The sequence below is a fragment of the Protopterus annectens genome, chromosome 7.part1 (genome assembly GCF_019279795.1).
Source record: "Protopterus annectens isolate FY-2018-M chromosome 7.part1, PAN1.0, whole genome shotgun sequence".
In the NCBI taxonomy this organism is placed as follows: Eukaryota; Metazoa; Chordata; order Ceratodontiformes; family Protopteridae; genus Protopterus; species Protopterus annectens.
In genome coordinates, this window is record NC_056740.1 from 309,506,914 (window position 1) to 309,522,339 (window position 15,426).

At 42.3% G+C, this 15,426-nt stretch overlaps 1 protein-coding gene across 1 annotated transcript in view; it reads left to right on the forward strand.

Annotated features, from left to right (window-relative positions):
* Nucleotides 1-15,426, forward strand: part of USP19 (ubiquitin specific peptidase 19) — a 3,461,697-nt gene that overhangs the window by 2,800,155 nt on the left and 646,116 nt on the right. Inside the window, exon 22 of the mRNA XM_044078491.1 lies at nucleotides 9,170-9,333. Within this exon, the coding sequence (XP_043934426.1) occupies nucleotides 9,170-9,333 (164 nt within the window). The remainder of the gene's footprint in view (nucleotides 1-9,169; nucleotides 9,334-15,426) is intronic.

Sequence of the window (15,426 nt, forward strand, 5' to 3'; positions counted from 1 at the left end):
TTCATGCCCAAAGTGGTCAATGAACTTTCACTAAACCAATCCATTCACTTACCAACCTTTTTCTCCTCTCAGAATGACAGTGAGAGAATACTACACTCCCTGGATGTTCACAGGCAATTAAGATTTTATCTGGACAAAACTAAAGCCATCAGAAAATCAAACCAACTCTTTGTTTCCTTCCATCCCAGAGCCCTAGGCAAGGCAGTCTCCAAGCAGACTATTTCCTGTTGGATCAGATATACCATTTCTTTCTGCTATTCATACTACGGAAAGACCCTGAATCAGAGGTTCAGGGCCCATTCTACTAGAGCAGTAGCTTCTTTCAAAGCCTTCCTCAAAGGCTTGGACACAGCTACCATCCTTGAAGCAGCCACTTGGTCCACTGTGCATACCTTCACCAAACATTACAAGTTAGACCAGAGCCAGAGCAGGTTTTACTAGGGCAATCCTGCAAGGATTTCTGGAATCCACTACCTCTTCCTCCACCCTGAGCTGTGGTTCTCTCTCACAATATGAATACTGCAACTTGAGAATAGAAGGACATAGAATAGTTGTGTAAAATCTTACCATAACCATAGATGCCCTTCTCTTACATATTGCAGTATTCCTTCCTTCCCTCCCTCCACATCCCCTTCTTAAATAGTTGCAGGGCTAAGAGACTCCATTGAGCCCTTACCAGCACTAGGTCCATTCTGGCTTAGTCTGTGGCATTTCACTTATCTGAAAGACTTCTTTTGGCATTTCATAGGCTACTGTCCAACTGGGCAGTTAGCTCTGAGGTCTGTGCGTGCAGACGTTACATTTAAGGCCCCTGGTTTATGACTCTGTGTGCGCTGTCCCACGCATCTACAGCAACCAGGCTGAAAGCGTTTGTATAGGAGCTGACATTCAGATCGCCTGAGGGGGAGAATCCCACAGTATGAATACTGCAACATGGAAGAGAAAGGAGATCTATGGTTATGGTAAGATTTTACACAGCTATTCTTTCTTGATATAGTGTGCTTTTTTCCAGTGTGCTGCTTTCTGTAACACAACTCCTTTAGTAATTGCTTATAGTATAGAATGTGAAAGTTATTATTAGAATATTTTTTTTGTGATAGTATTGTTCCAGTGTCTGGCAAGTCCACTGTTTTCAAGAAGTGGGAAGCTTTTGGACACAAGATCTCCCCCGATCCCTTTTCTCGTTATGTTTATTGTTTAGTTCACTCATATCTACAGGGTAGTTGCAGCATCTGTGCTACATTTGGTACCAGAGCACTTCAAAGCAAAATAAAGAAACTTATTCTCGAAACTTACATCTCCCCTCAGGTAGGGCCACAATATCCTCTGATACCAAAGTACCTTCCACTTCTCCTTCTGTTGACAAAAAGAGGTAGTGAGAGAGATGACATGGACACAGACAGGATGAGAACAGACTAGAAGAGAGGGTAAAGAAGTTGAAGAAAAGGTCTCTGGATCCAACTGCTGTACTGGTTCCTGCACCTAAGTTGTCAAGGCATTCAGAGCCACCTGCAACTCTGATTCATAAACTCTCCTGAAACCTAACTTCTTTTCTGGAGCTGATAAGCTCCAGACTTTATTCACCTATATTTCAACAAAAGCCACCATCAAGACCAGAGTTTGTGACTTCTTCTTTAAGGTCTGTTTGTTCCACCAGAAGTCTTACCGATTTGGATGTCAACTATATGATGAGAAAATTCCTGAGGACACAGATTCAGCTGGGTGCCTTTCCGGTGCCATCTCCAAGTTGAGGGCCAGGAATGGGCCCTTTGATCATGTCCAGTCTTTTTTCAACATTGTCTCCTTTTCTGGAGTTGATGATTATGGTATGAACCCTTCTGCTGAGCCAACATCAGATCTCATAGCCTTGGAGACTTCAGCTTTGACAACTTCCCTTACTCTCTCTCAACACTAGTGTTTTCCAGTCAAGAACAGTCCTGGAACTAATATGTCAAGATCATAGCACCGATACGGCAGTCTTTCTTGTAGCTTTTAGAGTTGTTCATCCCCTTCAGTGCTTCGGCACTAGACAGCTCTGTGGTCCTTTTCAGAACCAACTTCTTTTGTCATCATGAAATCTACTGAGCCTGCAGACAGGGGTAGTGTCTCCTCTGCTTTATTAGGTGAGTCTGCTTTCAAGGCTTTGTAAAGGGCTTTGGGTGGGCCAAGGAGATTGGTGCATGCACATAGTTCATATCCAGCCCAACTCCCAGTGGATCTTGTGCCTCTTTCCTCTCATTTGAGTCAAGAAGGACAGACAGACCACGTTAGCTTTGTGGCAGCTCGGCATTTAAGCTCCCCTTGTAACTCCAGCGTGTGTCCATCAGAATCCCTGAGATACATCCCATGAAAGAGGACCTGTAAGCAGAAACATTTAGTTTTCCAAGTCTCTCAGTAAAACCACAAACTTAGATAATGGAGAAGGATACCCAAGATAAACCCTCCCCCAAAGAAGTCAACTTTGGGGAGAAGGATCCCCAAGTTATCCCCTCCTCCGAGGATGTCACATTTGGGGAAATTTTGGAATTTAAGCAGAGGGGATGAGCTTTTGGATATGGCCCATTGGTGTCCTTGGGTGATCCCACCTCTTGATGCCTTAATAGATTTTATCACTCAGAAGACTTGGAAGGACCCTGTTGTGGCAGAACCCATCCTGTAAAAACAGAATCTTGGTTGCCCCAGAAGTTAGGAAGTACTAATCAAAAGGCCCCCTGTAGATGCCATGGTGGTTACAGCCACAAAGGATGAACTTTCTGAAGAAAGTTCCTGTGTCCAACCCCTTAACAGAGATTCAGGGGCATTGGACAGACTGGGAAAGCAGATGTATGTGTCAATGACCTTTACACTTCGAGCGCTGAACTGTCATAACACACATGACATGTTTCCAAAGAGACTTGATCAAGGAGCTTTCCAAGTCTCTTATAGAGTGGTTTGCGTACGGATGTGCAAAAGATGCTGGATGCCCAGATGCCTACCTGAAGTCTACTTCATATGTGGCCATGCTACTGCTGTTGAACACAGATGATGGTACATCAAGGGCAGTTAGTACAGGTATTACCATTGGACCTCATGCCTGGATGTGGCTGTCCAATTTTCCAGAAAGCTTCAAGACATCCTTTATCAATGCCCCCTATGACAGTTCCACCATGTTTGAACCCAAGGTAAAATAAACACTTAGCAGGAGTGTGCAGGACGGTAAGACCTTATCTGTTGTAGGAATCTGTTTTTTTATTCCTCAAAGATCCTTTTTAAGAAATCAGAGGACGTAGAAAAATGTGGTTCAAAAAATTTCAAGGTTTTTACTGGGACACTCCTGGGCATAGATCTCCCGAAGGCAAGGCAGAGGCAATATGGATGGATGCCACCTAAGAGGGATATGTGGACTGCAGAGCCAAGTTCTCGGTGGACTGTTCACTGAGAAACCTTACCAGTATCCCTGAATGTTAGCCTAACAGCTGTACTCTAGAGGCAGTTGGAGGATGCTTAGCCTTACACCTTTTAGCCTGGCAAACCATAATGCGTGATTCATGGTTGCTAAGGACAATTGCCAGAGACTGTACCATAAATTTTTTGCCTGCCCCAAAGAAATAAAAATCAACAATTCCAGATATACCACCAAATCAGTTTGAATCTGCAGCAACAGAAGTGTCAAAGTTCATCACCAAAAGAATTAGCCAGATGGTCCCCCCAGGCCAGTTAGGATCTGTTGTCTATTCCAAGTTCTTTTTAGTTCCAAAAACGGCAGGGGACCTCAGACCAATATTGGATCTCAGGAACCTAAATCAGTATGTCAAGCAACAAAGTTCTGGATGGTCACTGTGCAGTCCATGCTACTTCTGTTAAGGAGGGAATATTGGATGCGCTGTCTTGATCTCCAGGATGCCTATTGTTGCATCAAGATCTAGAAGCACTCCAGGAAGTTTCTGTGTTTCTGTCTTGAGTACCAATCAGTACCAGTTCAGGACACTGCTATTCGATCTCACCCCCCCCCCCCCCAGGGGTTCACCAAGATTATAGCAGTGCTGGGAACTCATCTCTAACTGCAGGGGATCCAAGTCTTCTCGTGTTTAGATAGTTGCCTTCTAACTGCTACTTCCAGGCATCTACTATTACAACATGAAATAGTCCTCACTCTTGTAAACCAATTGGGAATATGTCAGTCATAAGAAGAGCAAACTGCCTCCCATGTAGAACATAGAATTTATAGGATGACAGATACACAGTCCAACAAATTGCAGTACCCCCCCCCCCTTGCAAGAGTTCAGTCATTAAGGTTTGTAGCCTATCAGGTAATGCAATATCCGTACCCACAGGCAAGACTCATCCTCTGTCTTTTAGGGCTGATGGCCTGTGCTATTACTCTGGTCCAATTCGCAAGGTAACCACATGATAATCTTATATTGGACACTGGAAGTACAGTGGTCACAAAAATGTCACTCCTATTGCACCAGAATACAACTTACTCAAGTATGCAGGAATCATATAAGTTGATGGATTACTTCTCCATCTGTGGTACAGGACAAACCCTTTTGCCCACCTGCTTCCAGGTTCACAGTCACCACAGATGCCTCCTTTCTCCTGGGGTGGGGGGTATTTCAAAGGGAAGACAGTTCAATGGATTTGGTCATCATTGGAGACCAACCTTCACATTACTGTCCTGGAGATGAGAGAAGTTCTCCTAGCTTGACTGCTTTTCAGGACCTCCTACCCAAGGGTGTGGCTTCCATTCACACAGACTGTTCTTCAGCAAGCAAGGTGGAACATGTTTCCTACCCTCTTTGCTGAGAGTCCATGCAAGTCTGGCAATGGGGGATGGCTTCACACCACTTTCTGGTAGCAATGCACATTCCTAGGATATTCAATATACTAGCGGACAAATTGAGCAGGACTATGCTGTTACCTCATGAGTGGTCTCTCAAACAGACAGTGGCAACAGAGATCTTCAGCTGCTGGGGCCAACTTTGTTGTGACCTCTCTGCTTCCTACCTAAACAACTAATGCAGCAGTTACTTTGCCCTCATCTCTCCACAGGGACAGTCACTGAGAAATGCTGTAGTCCATTTTTCGCCTCTAGGTCTCCTTTACGCCTCTCCAGGAGAAGGGGAATTGGTGAAGTTCATTCATAACACCATGAGGTGCAAGATCAGGGTAATCCTTATTGCCCCCTTTTGGCCACTGCAGATAGGATTCCCCTTCCTTTGGCCTCACCTACTACACCAACCATGGATACTGGATCCCATTCTGGATCTGCTCAGTCACCCATCCAGGAAACATGTACCCGCTCTTCAGTCCCTGAAACTAACCACATGGATTCTCTAATTTTAACAACAGCCAGAGATACCAGGCTTTCCTTCCCAACGTCCCCAGAATTTCTTTGTCTTAGAAGGAATCAACCAAAAAGACTTACAAAAGCAAATGGAAAAGTTTTTTATTTGAGCATCCTCAAAGGGCGTAGTCCCTATCTCATCCCCTCTTCCAATACTGGATTTTCTGTCTGAATGTTTTCTATGAGGTTCCACTTACTGTACTATAGAAGTCCAGATGGCCATCATCTCAAACTTTCACATAGGACATAATGATTAATCTATTGCCCAAAGCTTTCCTTGAGGGAACATTCTTATTGAGACACCTTATTCCAGATCTAGTTCCATGTAGGATGTTAAGTGTTACTACAACAATTCACTCAAAACCCCTTCAAAGCTGCAGCATTAGCAGTTTTAAAAGTTTTCTCTTGGAAAACAATTTTTCCTGATTGCTGTCACTTCAACAAGACCAGTTTCAGAACTGCAAGCACTTTCATGCAAGCCACCTTTCCTTATTTTCTACAGGTATAGAGTCTCACTGAGAACAAATCCCCCTTCCTTCCAAAGGTGACATCAGAAACAAATTTAAATCAACAAATTGTTTTGCCTGTACTCCTCCCAAACTTTGCTACCAAGGGGCAAAGTCACCTTCCATACCTTATATGTCCATAGGCACCTCAGGTTTTATTTACATTGTAAAAAAGACTTTTGAAAATCAGACCAGCTATTTTTATCTTTTTCCAAGGCAAAACTAGGACAACATGTATCAAAATTGACACTTTCTAGGTGGCTGGCAGACTGCATTTCCTTTGTTTATAAGACAAGAGGGTTGTCTGTACATTCTAATCCTAAGGCTCACTCCCCAAGAGCAATGGCGATTTTGACAGCTTTTACAAAAATAGTTTGTCAGTGACTTGTGCAGCAGCAACTTAGTCAACAGCTCACACTTTTGTATCTCATTAAAGATTGGATGTGCCATCTAGAGCTTGTGCATTCTTTGGCTGTGCCATACTTAGAAATGCCCTTCCTTGAGTCCACCTAGGCCCAATTTAGGCAGCTTGGGAATCTGACTCACATGTTGAAAATAGGCAACACTGGGTTATGAAAATTATGTACTTACCATGACCCTAGATCTGTGTATTCCTATTTAAATCTGGTTCAACATCCCTCCCTCCTTGCCATTCTACATCATCTTTGGCTCAATCAGACTTTTGACAGGAGCCAGTCTGTTTCCTGTTCCACGTTTCATTCCATAGCAGACAATGTTGTGGAGACTCTAATTATTAGAAACATTATGGAATTAGTCAGCAAACTCAATTTGAGGTAGATCGGCTATAAGGAGGAAATTGTAGGGGAAGTCAGAACTCTCTGATACAGTATTCCTGGTATAAGGCGCTGAGGTCAGATCTGACCAGATCTGATAAACCACACTTTGAACTGGATGAAAATAGGACAACACAGATCTGTCTTTATGGTAAGTACATAACTTTTGTTTCTTAACATGGAAAACAATGTTAATGATTGCCTCTGACCTCTGTGCGAAGTGTATTTGAGTTGCAAGCTCTTATAGTGGGTCAACCTTTGTCATTTTCCACCAAGATATTTATACCTATAGTGGTATCCGAATTTACTTTGAGCCAAACTATCCATCTTACAGTCTTCCTTTTCACCACCTAAAAATGAGGGAGAAAGGATGCTGCATAGCTTGGATGTCCAGAAACAGCTCAGTTACTATCTTGACAGAACAAAAGGTTTAAGATCATAAGTTCATTTTCTGTGAAGGTAAAAAGAAAGGACATACCTGTGTCAAAGGTGACTTTTATACCCACCACAAAAAGGCAATTCCAGGCAGGGTCAAGGCTTATTCTGCTAGGGCCTTGGCTTCATCTTTGACTTTTTAGAATGGTTGGATTTCAGAAGTATTCTAGAAGCAGCAGTTTGGTCCACTGTGCATATCTTTACAAAGCACTACAAACTAGATTCCTTTTCCAGGTTGAGGACAGACTTTGCTGGGACCATTTTCCAGGGGCTCGTGTACCCTCATTCTTCCTCCTCACAATCACTGTAAGCTATGGTAATGTACCCACTTGGCTAAAGCTACTGCTGCAGTGATCATCATAATGAACGTATACAGTTGTGTAACTAAACTTACATTGCAGTAGATGTTCATATAATCACTACTACAGTCACCCATCCCCCCCCCCCCATTTTTTATGTTACCAGATCTCAATGTTGTCTTTTCCATGTGGGTTCAGCTGTCCCAAAGGAACCCCACTAACCAGGAAATTGGTCGATACACTACTGGTCGGGGAGGATGCCTTGCTAGTAACCGAAAATGAAGGGAATTGGTTCCAAGGCAGTAGAACCGAAGGACATAGACTCCAGGACTTAGGCATCAAAGATGATTGGCTCCAAGGTGTCAAGAACTGATAGTGGACCTGAGGCCGCCTGAAAATCCAGTGGTCTTGGGACTTTCAGATCCAGTTGGCCAGGAACAGTAGCAAAAGATGGGGTCGACCACTTAGTCTTCCTTAGAAGCTTTGGGGTCTTTAGTATGCTTATGACCTGATTTATCCCCTTTGCTGGAGGAGGCCGACATAGAGTTCCATGTGGGCAGAAGACCACACACACACACTGCACTAATAGCAAGGACCAAAAAGGCAGGTAAAGGAGCAAACAAGCCCTGTTCAGAAAGGATACAGAAAAGGAGTGAACAAATGAGCTGCTGTCTGGAATGAAGTAAACTAGATCTAGGGTCGCTGTATTGAAGTGGGGAGTTAAGCGGAGAGGCAGAGGTCATTGAGCTGAAGTCTTAGAAGTTGGCTAGCGTCGTGTCCAATAACCCACATGTTGAACCAGACTGTAGCAGACAACATGGATCTCTTGTTATGGTGAGTAAATAACTTTCATTTTCCTATCATTGTCCCTTTCTCAGTTGGCATGAAATTTCTAAAAGGCTTTGCACTCAAACCACTCTTTCTTCAGCTCTGCTCTAGCTGAATAATGGTTTGGGCATGTAGAAGGTGCCCTTGAAACATTTGAAACTGGCTGTCTGTTCTGTCCTGTGCAGGATATAACCCATATAGTTAAGACTACAGCAGTGAACATTTGAGCACGTACTGTTATGGTAACTTTATATACATAGTTGTGCTGTCTAAATGATACTCGAGACCAGTGTTCTTTTTTTCATCTCCCTGCAGGACTTCACCTGATGGCATCACAAGCACCCACTCAACCAATTTGGTCTCACAGGCAGGAAACAAGTATTCAAAGACTAGGTGAGAGCCCTGCAGCCCATTTTCTTCCTGCTTAGGAAGCTCTGTTGGCCCACCCATTTCCTGGCAGTGAGATTTGGATGGTAGGAAGTTGGCCAGCTTGCTGGCCTATGAGACAGCCAATCTTGTTGCCTGACAGTAGCTCCTTCCCCATCAATACTCAAGCCACTAGATGAACTTTGGTCACCTGCAGTGAGGTCAGGGATTTATTACTCTACACTGCTGAACTGTCTTCTGTATTGATGCCCAAACAAAATGTAATTGCTTTTTTTCTTGACTCTTCATTACTTTGACATTCTTGCTTTTTTTCTAGTCTGTCTTCACTTCACTAATCAATTTAGTTTTGCTTTCATTTCTCTTTTTTGTGCTTACACATTTAATTAGAAATGTCATTTAGATATCTTGCTGTGCACTAACTTGTTAGTCAGATGGATATGTTATGTTATTTAGTTTCAGTTTTCTGAATCTTGTATTAAATGTGGTCTGGATAGTTTGTTTTACGTTGATATTTTCAGAAGATCTTTTGTGCAAATGAAAAAGAAAAATGTGTGTAGCCCACATCTTCATTTTGTGATTGTTTTCAAACCACAGGAATCTGGACCTCAGCAAGTTCTGCATTGGACAGAATGATGATTCAAAGCCACCAATTTATGACCTTTATGCTGTTATCAATCATTATGGAGGGATGATTGGAGGCCACTACACTGCTTATGCAAGGCTTCCAAATGATAAGAACAGCCAGAGGAGTGATGTTGGTGAGTGGATCTTAATACTCTTAGTGTGAACAGCCCAATAAGGGTTTGACCAATTTTTCTTCTGTATTCGTTAAGTAAAATGTAATAAAAAAATGGCATGTTTTTTACTGATGAAGTTGCCAGCTTATATTTTGTTTTCTTCTTTATGCTGTTTCTGCTGAATATAGTTCTTTTGTAGCTTAGTAATTGCTTTGAGGTGGTTTATTAACTTTTTTCATCTGTGGCAACTTTGTAGAATATCTTGATATGTATTGTCCGTTTATGATCATAGTTTGCTGGCCATTAAGTAGCTGTTTACAGGTAGTACAAATTGTAATAAATCATTTGTTTTTTATTTGCTTATTTGTAATTGTTTTTACTTGTAGATTAATAAGCTGGATATGTTTTTCCATTCCTTTCATGTCTTTTTGGTTTTAAGTACAAATGGTTTTGTTAACCCTGGTACTGTCTCCATCAAGATCATGTTTTTTAGCATTGCATGTTAGGTTGCTATCTGATAAATGTGATTGCTGTGGCCTATAGGCCACATTAGGCACATTGGAGTATATATCAGCGACCCAACAAATAAAGCTTTAGTGTTTGTTGAAATGTACCTACTCACTGTTTTATTTAATTCGGTGACTCTTGTGTATCTAACTGATGCTGTTCCTTTGTACTGTTTGTAAAAACTGTAATAAACTGGGAAAATATTAGTGTGTTTTTTCTAAAAAGGAAACTACGTAAAAGGTGAGTTAGCTGTATCAAATTTAAAAAAATATGCATAAATTGCTAAAAAGATAAAATAAGCTGCACTTTACTTTGCCTCCTCAGTGGCTTGTAGTATGTAAAGCGAAGGTGTATAAATGTTATAACTCCATTTGCCATTGTATGACGTTGAAAAGGAAGCTAAAGTTGCTTTCACATATGTGTACAGTATTGTGAAGATGCTGAATAGGTCATTTAATAATACCTTCTTGCACTATGGCAGCACAGGCTCCTTGGTTTCATATACGTTATGTGATTGCTAATCCCCCCCCCCTCCCAAAAAAAAAAAAAAAAAGAGAAAAGATATGTGTAACTGTAGAAACAAGAATTTTCTAAAATACAGGATAATGCCATGCTAAATGCTGTTTGAGAACACATAAAAAGAGAAATTGTCTGTCATTTAGAGAGTTACTGCACTAAGCTTTTTGGAGCATACCCTTGGAAACAGAGCTAAAGCTGTCTAGATTATAATGCTTTTAAGGACTCCGAACATTTTTTTTAACTTAAAAATTAAGAGAGACAGTAAGGACATATAACATATTTTATCCTTCAGCAGATAGTTTCTAGTTCAGAATTTAGTTTTTCCCCAGACATTTTCTGCTTGTTTGAACATTTAACTTTCAATTTCTTGTGCAAGTTGGTTACTTGTTTGTTTCTAAGGGAAGTGTTTTTACTTGGTGATTTCAAGTAAATTGTTTTTTTTTTTTTAGCATTGAATGCACTTGATGTTTTACTTAGCTTAAGGGTTAATGAGTTTTACTGGTAAAACTAATCGTGGGCATCTGATCTTCAAAGCGTTACTACATAAGCTGTGCAATTAACTGTTCAAAGGTTGTATTATTTTAAAAGTAGACAGTCATTTATGTTCTTGGTTTGCCAGTCTAAATTGGCTGTTAGCAGCGCACCTTAAAGCAAGGGGAAGAGGGTGTTGGTGTTGGGAGTCATATTTACTTCCCCAGCCACTTTGGAAAATGTGTGTGTGTGTGTGTGTGTGAGTGTGTGAGTGTGTGTGTGTGTGTGTGTGTGTGTGTGTGTGTGTGTGTGTGTGTGTAAAGATTATATGTATATAGTGTGTTTATGTATGTAGAGATTATATGTATATAGTGTGCGTTTGTAGAGATTTTACATCTATAATATGTGTGTGTTAGCCACAAACTAATTCTGATCAAGTATTAGTTGTCTTTAGGGTGCACTGAGAGGCCCTGGGTTTAGCCTGAGGTTGGTAAAATGGAGATGTTCTTCGTGTTTCACTGTTGCAGTCATTACAGTTGGATAATCTGCTGACAGGTTGCCCTCAGTTGGCCTGAATTCCAAAGTCTTGGGTCCTGCGTCAGTTGCTGTCTCCTCTTCCATGACATCAGGTCGTCAGGGGTATAAAACATGCAGCCGATGCCATTTTCTTTAGTCTTTCTTGCAGAGCGGTGCCTGAAGCAGAAGCATTTCACAAGTGCCGGTCGGCTGACTACTGAAGTATTCGCGTTTGAGTTTCAGAACCGAAGTCTTCAATAAAGCTTAAGTACCCCGTTGGGGAAACTTTTTTCTTGCTTTTTACCGATGTCAGAAAAAGTTAACAATTGCATTACTTGTGGGAAGCAAATACCTCATACAGATCTCCATTTATACTGTATTCCTTGTCTAGGCCCTGATCACAAAGTGCCTGGCTGTCGGTTTTGTGCTAGATTTAACCAACACACTATTAAGCATCAGTATATTTTTGCATCTAAGTATTTTGGAAACAGATTTAACTACCCAGAGATGTCGTCGGATAGCAATCCGACTACCGGAGTACATAAAAAATGCAAAGAAAAGGACAGAGAAAGGCAGTTGAGATCCAAAACCGAGGACGAAGCTTCTCCTAAGCCAGTCGCCGGTTCGCCGGTACTCAGTGAGATGCTTTCGTAGCCCCTGATACCCGCTACCTTTGAGTCGCAGGCCACTACCGACACCCATGTGGAGTCCGGCATGCCGCAAGATACTCAAGGTATTGGACTGACGGATGTATCTCCCTCGGATGGGTCTGGAGCCGCTGAGCAGGCACTGGCTTCTGAGGGTGTATTCAGACCTCAACATTTTTATATCAAACGGACGAAAGCTGCAAAACCAAAGGCAAAGACACCTTCCAAAATAAAAAACTGATGCCTGAGCCATGTGCACAGGCCTCTATGCCTAAAAAAACAGATGATCAAAATGGCTGAAGACCTTATTACCTTGATCAGGGGTACCCACCCCCTCCAGATAAGAGGCCTAGGCAACACACTGACTATGAATCTTCAGATCAGGTTTCTATTTCTTCTGATCAGAAATTATCTTTATCTCCCTATGAGGATTCTGATGCTGAGGAGTCTATTCCTTCTGCATCTCCTCCTGAGGATAATTCATTTGGAGAAACCTTGCATACTTTGAGGGAGCATTTCCACTGGGAGAGTCAAGACTTCTCAGAATCAAAAAAAGAGGCTCAGGGATTTCCTCCTTCTCCCTCAGCACAAGCCTTTAGCCATTCCCCCTGTGTTAGACATTGCGGATGATGTTTTTTCGGAGTCAAGCCTGACCCCCCCTGACTCTTTACCTCCAGCTCCCATTAAACCTGACAGGTATTACAGGGTCCCTGACTCTCATAAATTTTTATTTAGAAACCCTGCTGCTGATCCTGAAACTATTTCACAGGGTCCAAAGGGAGTTAAGGCCTCAACAGCAAAAAACCCTACCCCTCCGACAGAGATTCAAGGGCGCTGGACAGATGAGGAAAAAAGGTTTATACATCTGCAACCTTGGCAATTAGGGCTTTAAACTGTCAAATTCATATGCTTAAGTACCAACAACATGTTATGGGATTGCTGAAACAGAAAATTATGTTGATTTCAGAATGTGCAGAAAATAAGGAATTGCATGAATTATTGCATGCAGCTGAACAAGTTGGAAAGCATACTTTGCAATGCGGTTTTGATTCTTTAGAGACCTCCTGCAGGGCCGCATTTACTGAATCTGTGATAAGGAGGCATGCCTGATTAAAGGAACAAAATGTGCCTGATCATGTTAAAGCTAAATTACTAGATGCACCTTTACAGCATGATTCTCTATTTGGTATGAAGGCAGAAGAGGTTTTAAAGAAAATGGAAGACAAAGCTAAGTCTATACAAACTGTTAAAAATTTTTTACAAGTGCAGCCACCAAGATTCAGTAGACACTGGCCTACAAAAAATTGATCCTTTCCTGTGTCAGACAGAGCTCAAAGGGGCAAATTCAGACGCCCTAAGGGTTCCAGGTACCAGGCTCAAGACTCATACAGGTCAAAGCAATGGGGCACATCCACCTCCAAATCTGGAGGAGATAAAGCGCAAACCTACAGAAAGCAATCCCAATGACTTCCCTCTGCCTACACTAAGTGCTTATCTTTTGGCTGCACCCATAGGGGGAAAATTAGCACTTTTTGCTCAAAATTGGCAGTTAATAACCCAGGACAAGTGGGTACTGAGCATCATATCACAGGGATACATATTCCATTTTCACACTCTGCCAGTGACAAATGGTTGGCCAGACCTGCCAAAAAAACAATGGGCAGAGGCACAGAAACAGGTTACGTCCCTCATGGATATGGGGGCCATTCAGACAGTACCAGAACAGGATAAAGGACAAGGTTTTTGCTCAAGACTGTTCTTAGCAACCAGAAAGCACAAGGCCTGGCAGCCAATACTGGATTTATCGATTTTGAACACATATCTGGACATTCCAAAATTCAAAATGCTCACTTTGAAACAGCTTCTGCCCATGCTGGGCAAGAATGCTTGGCTGGTGACTTGAGATTTAAAAGAGGCATGCCTGCACATCCCAATAACACAGTTGTGCAGAAGATACCTCAGATTCAAGGATAGCTTAATGCATTACCAATTCTCTGCACTGCCCTTTGGCTTATCTACTGCGCCTAGGGTCTTTACAAAGTGCCTGGCACCAGTAATTGCATTTTGCAGACAAAGAAGTATTCAAATATATCCTTACTTGGACGACTGTCTCATTCAAGTAGAGAACAAGGACACACTTCTACGACACCTGGCGTTTGTGAAAAGGCTTCTAGCATGCCTAGGGTACACAATAAACAAAAAGAAGTCACAACTGGTACCCTCTCAAAAGATAACATTGCTGGGTGCAAGCTTGCATACAGCTGCCCAGATGGCTTACCTCACGCCAGACAAACAAAGGCAACTGACTACTTAATTCAAACTGATGGCGACAAAAACCCAGTCTTCTTCAAGACAAATTATGCAGGCTGTGGGCTTCATGGCATCCTGCATCCTACTAATTCCATATGCAAGACTGCATATGAGGAAATTTCAGTGGTACCTAAAAAGTTTATGGAGTCAACATTCACACAGTCTGGAGACAATGATTCCTTTAATTCCCTGCCTGCAACAGGAGTTTCTCTGGTGGGCAAAGGCCTGTCACCAAAACATGGGATGGCCCTTCACCCTACCCCCTGCCAGCCAAACCTTAACGAAAAATGCATCAGATTATGCCTGGGGGGCCACATGGCAGGAAGATGCATACAGGGCATATGGGCACCAAATCAAATGCATCTACATATCAACCAGAAAGAGATGCTAGCTGTTCAGAATGCCCTAACAGCCTTCAAGGATTTACTTCATCCAGAACAACTACTGATAAAGATGGACAACACCACAGTCATGTGGTATATAAACAAGCAAGGGGGCACACACTCATACCCCCTTTGCAGATTAGCCATGGCACTGTGGGACACAGCTTTGACCTACCAAATAAATCTTCAAGCTCAATTCCTGCCAGAACAGAACACTCTGGCAGACAATGTAACCTGATGGATCCTCACGAGTGGAAACTAAATCCACAAGTATTCAGCATGATAACAGAGAAATGGGGGAGCCCAGACATAGATCTATTTGCCTCTCCTCAAAAAAAAAAATGGCATGTTTTTTATCAATTGAAAAGTTCTGCACAAGGACTTATCACAGACAAGCATGGAAAGTGGACGCCCTATCCTTCATTTGGAAAAGCCTGTCAGTTTACGCCTTTCCTCCTCTGCCTCTTCTACCCAAGGTCCTCGTAAAAGTCAGACAAGAGAAGCCAAAGATGATATTAGTTGCCCCAGACTGGCCCCACCAATACTGGTACCCAATCCTAAGGAACTTGTCTCAGTACCCAGCTTGGACCTTGCCTCAAAGACCACAATTACTGTCCCAGCAAAACAATCAGATCCTGCACAATCAACTTCAGACTCAGAACCTGGCAGCATGGCTAATCATGTAATCATACAAACGACACCTCTCAGTAAAGCTGTGATGGATGTCATTTTGGAAGCCAGGAGGCCTAGTACTAGAAAAT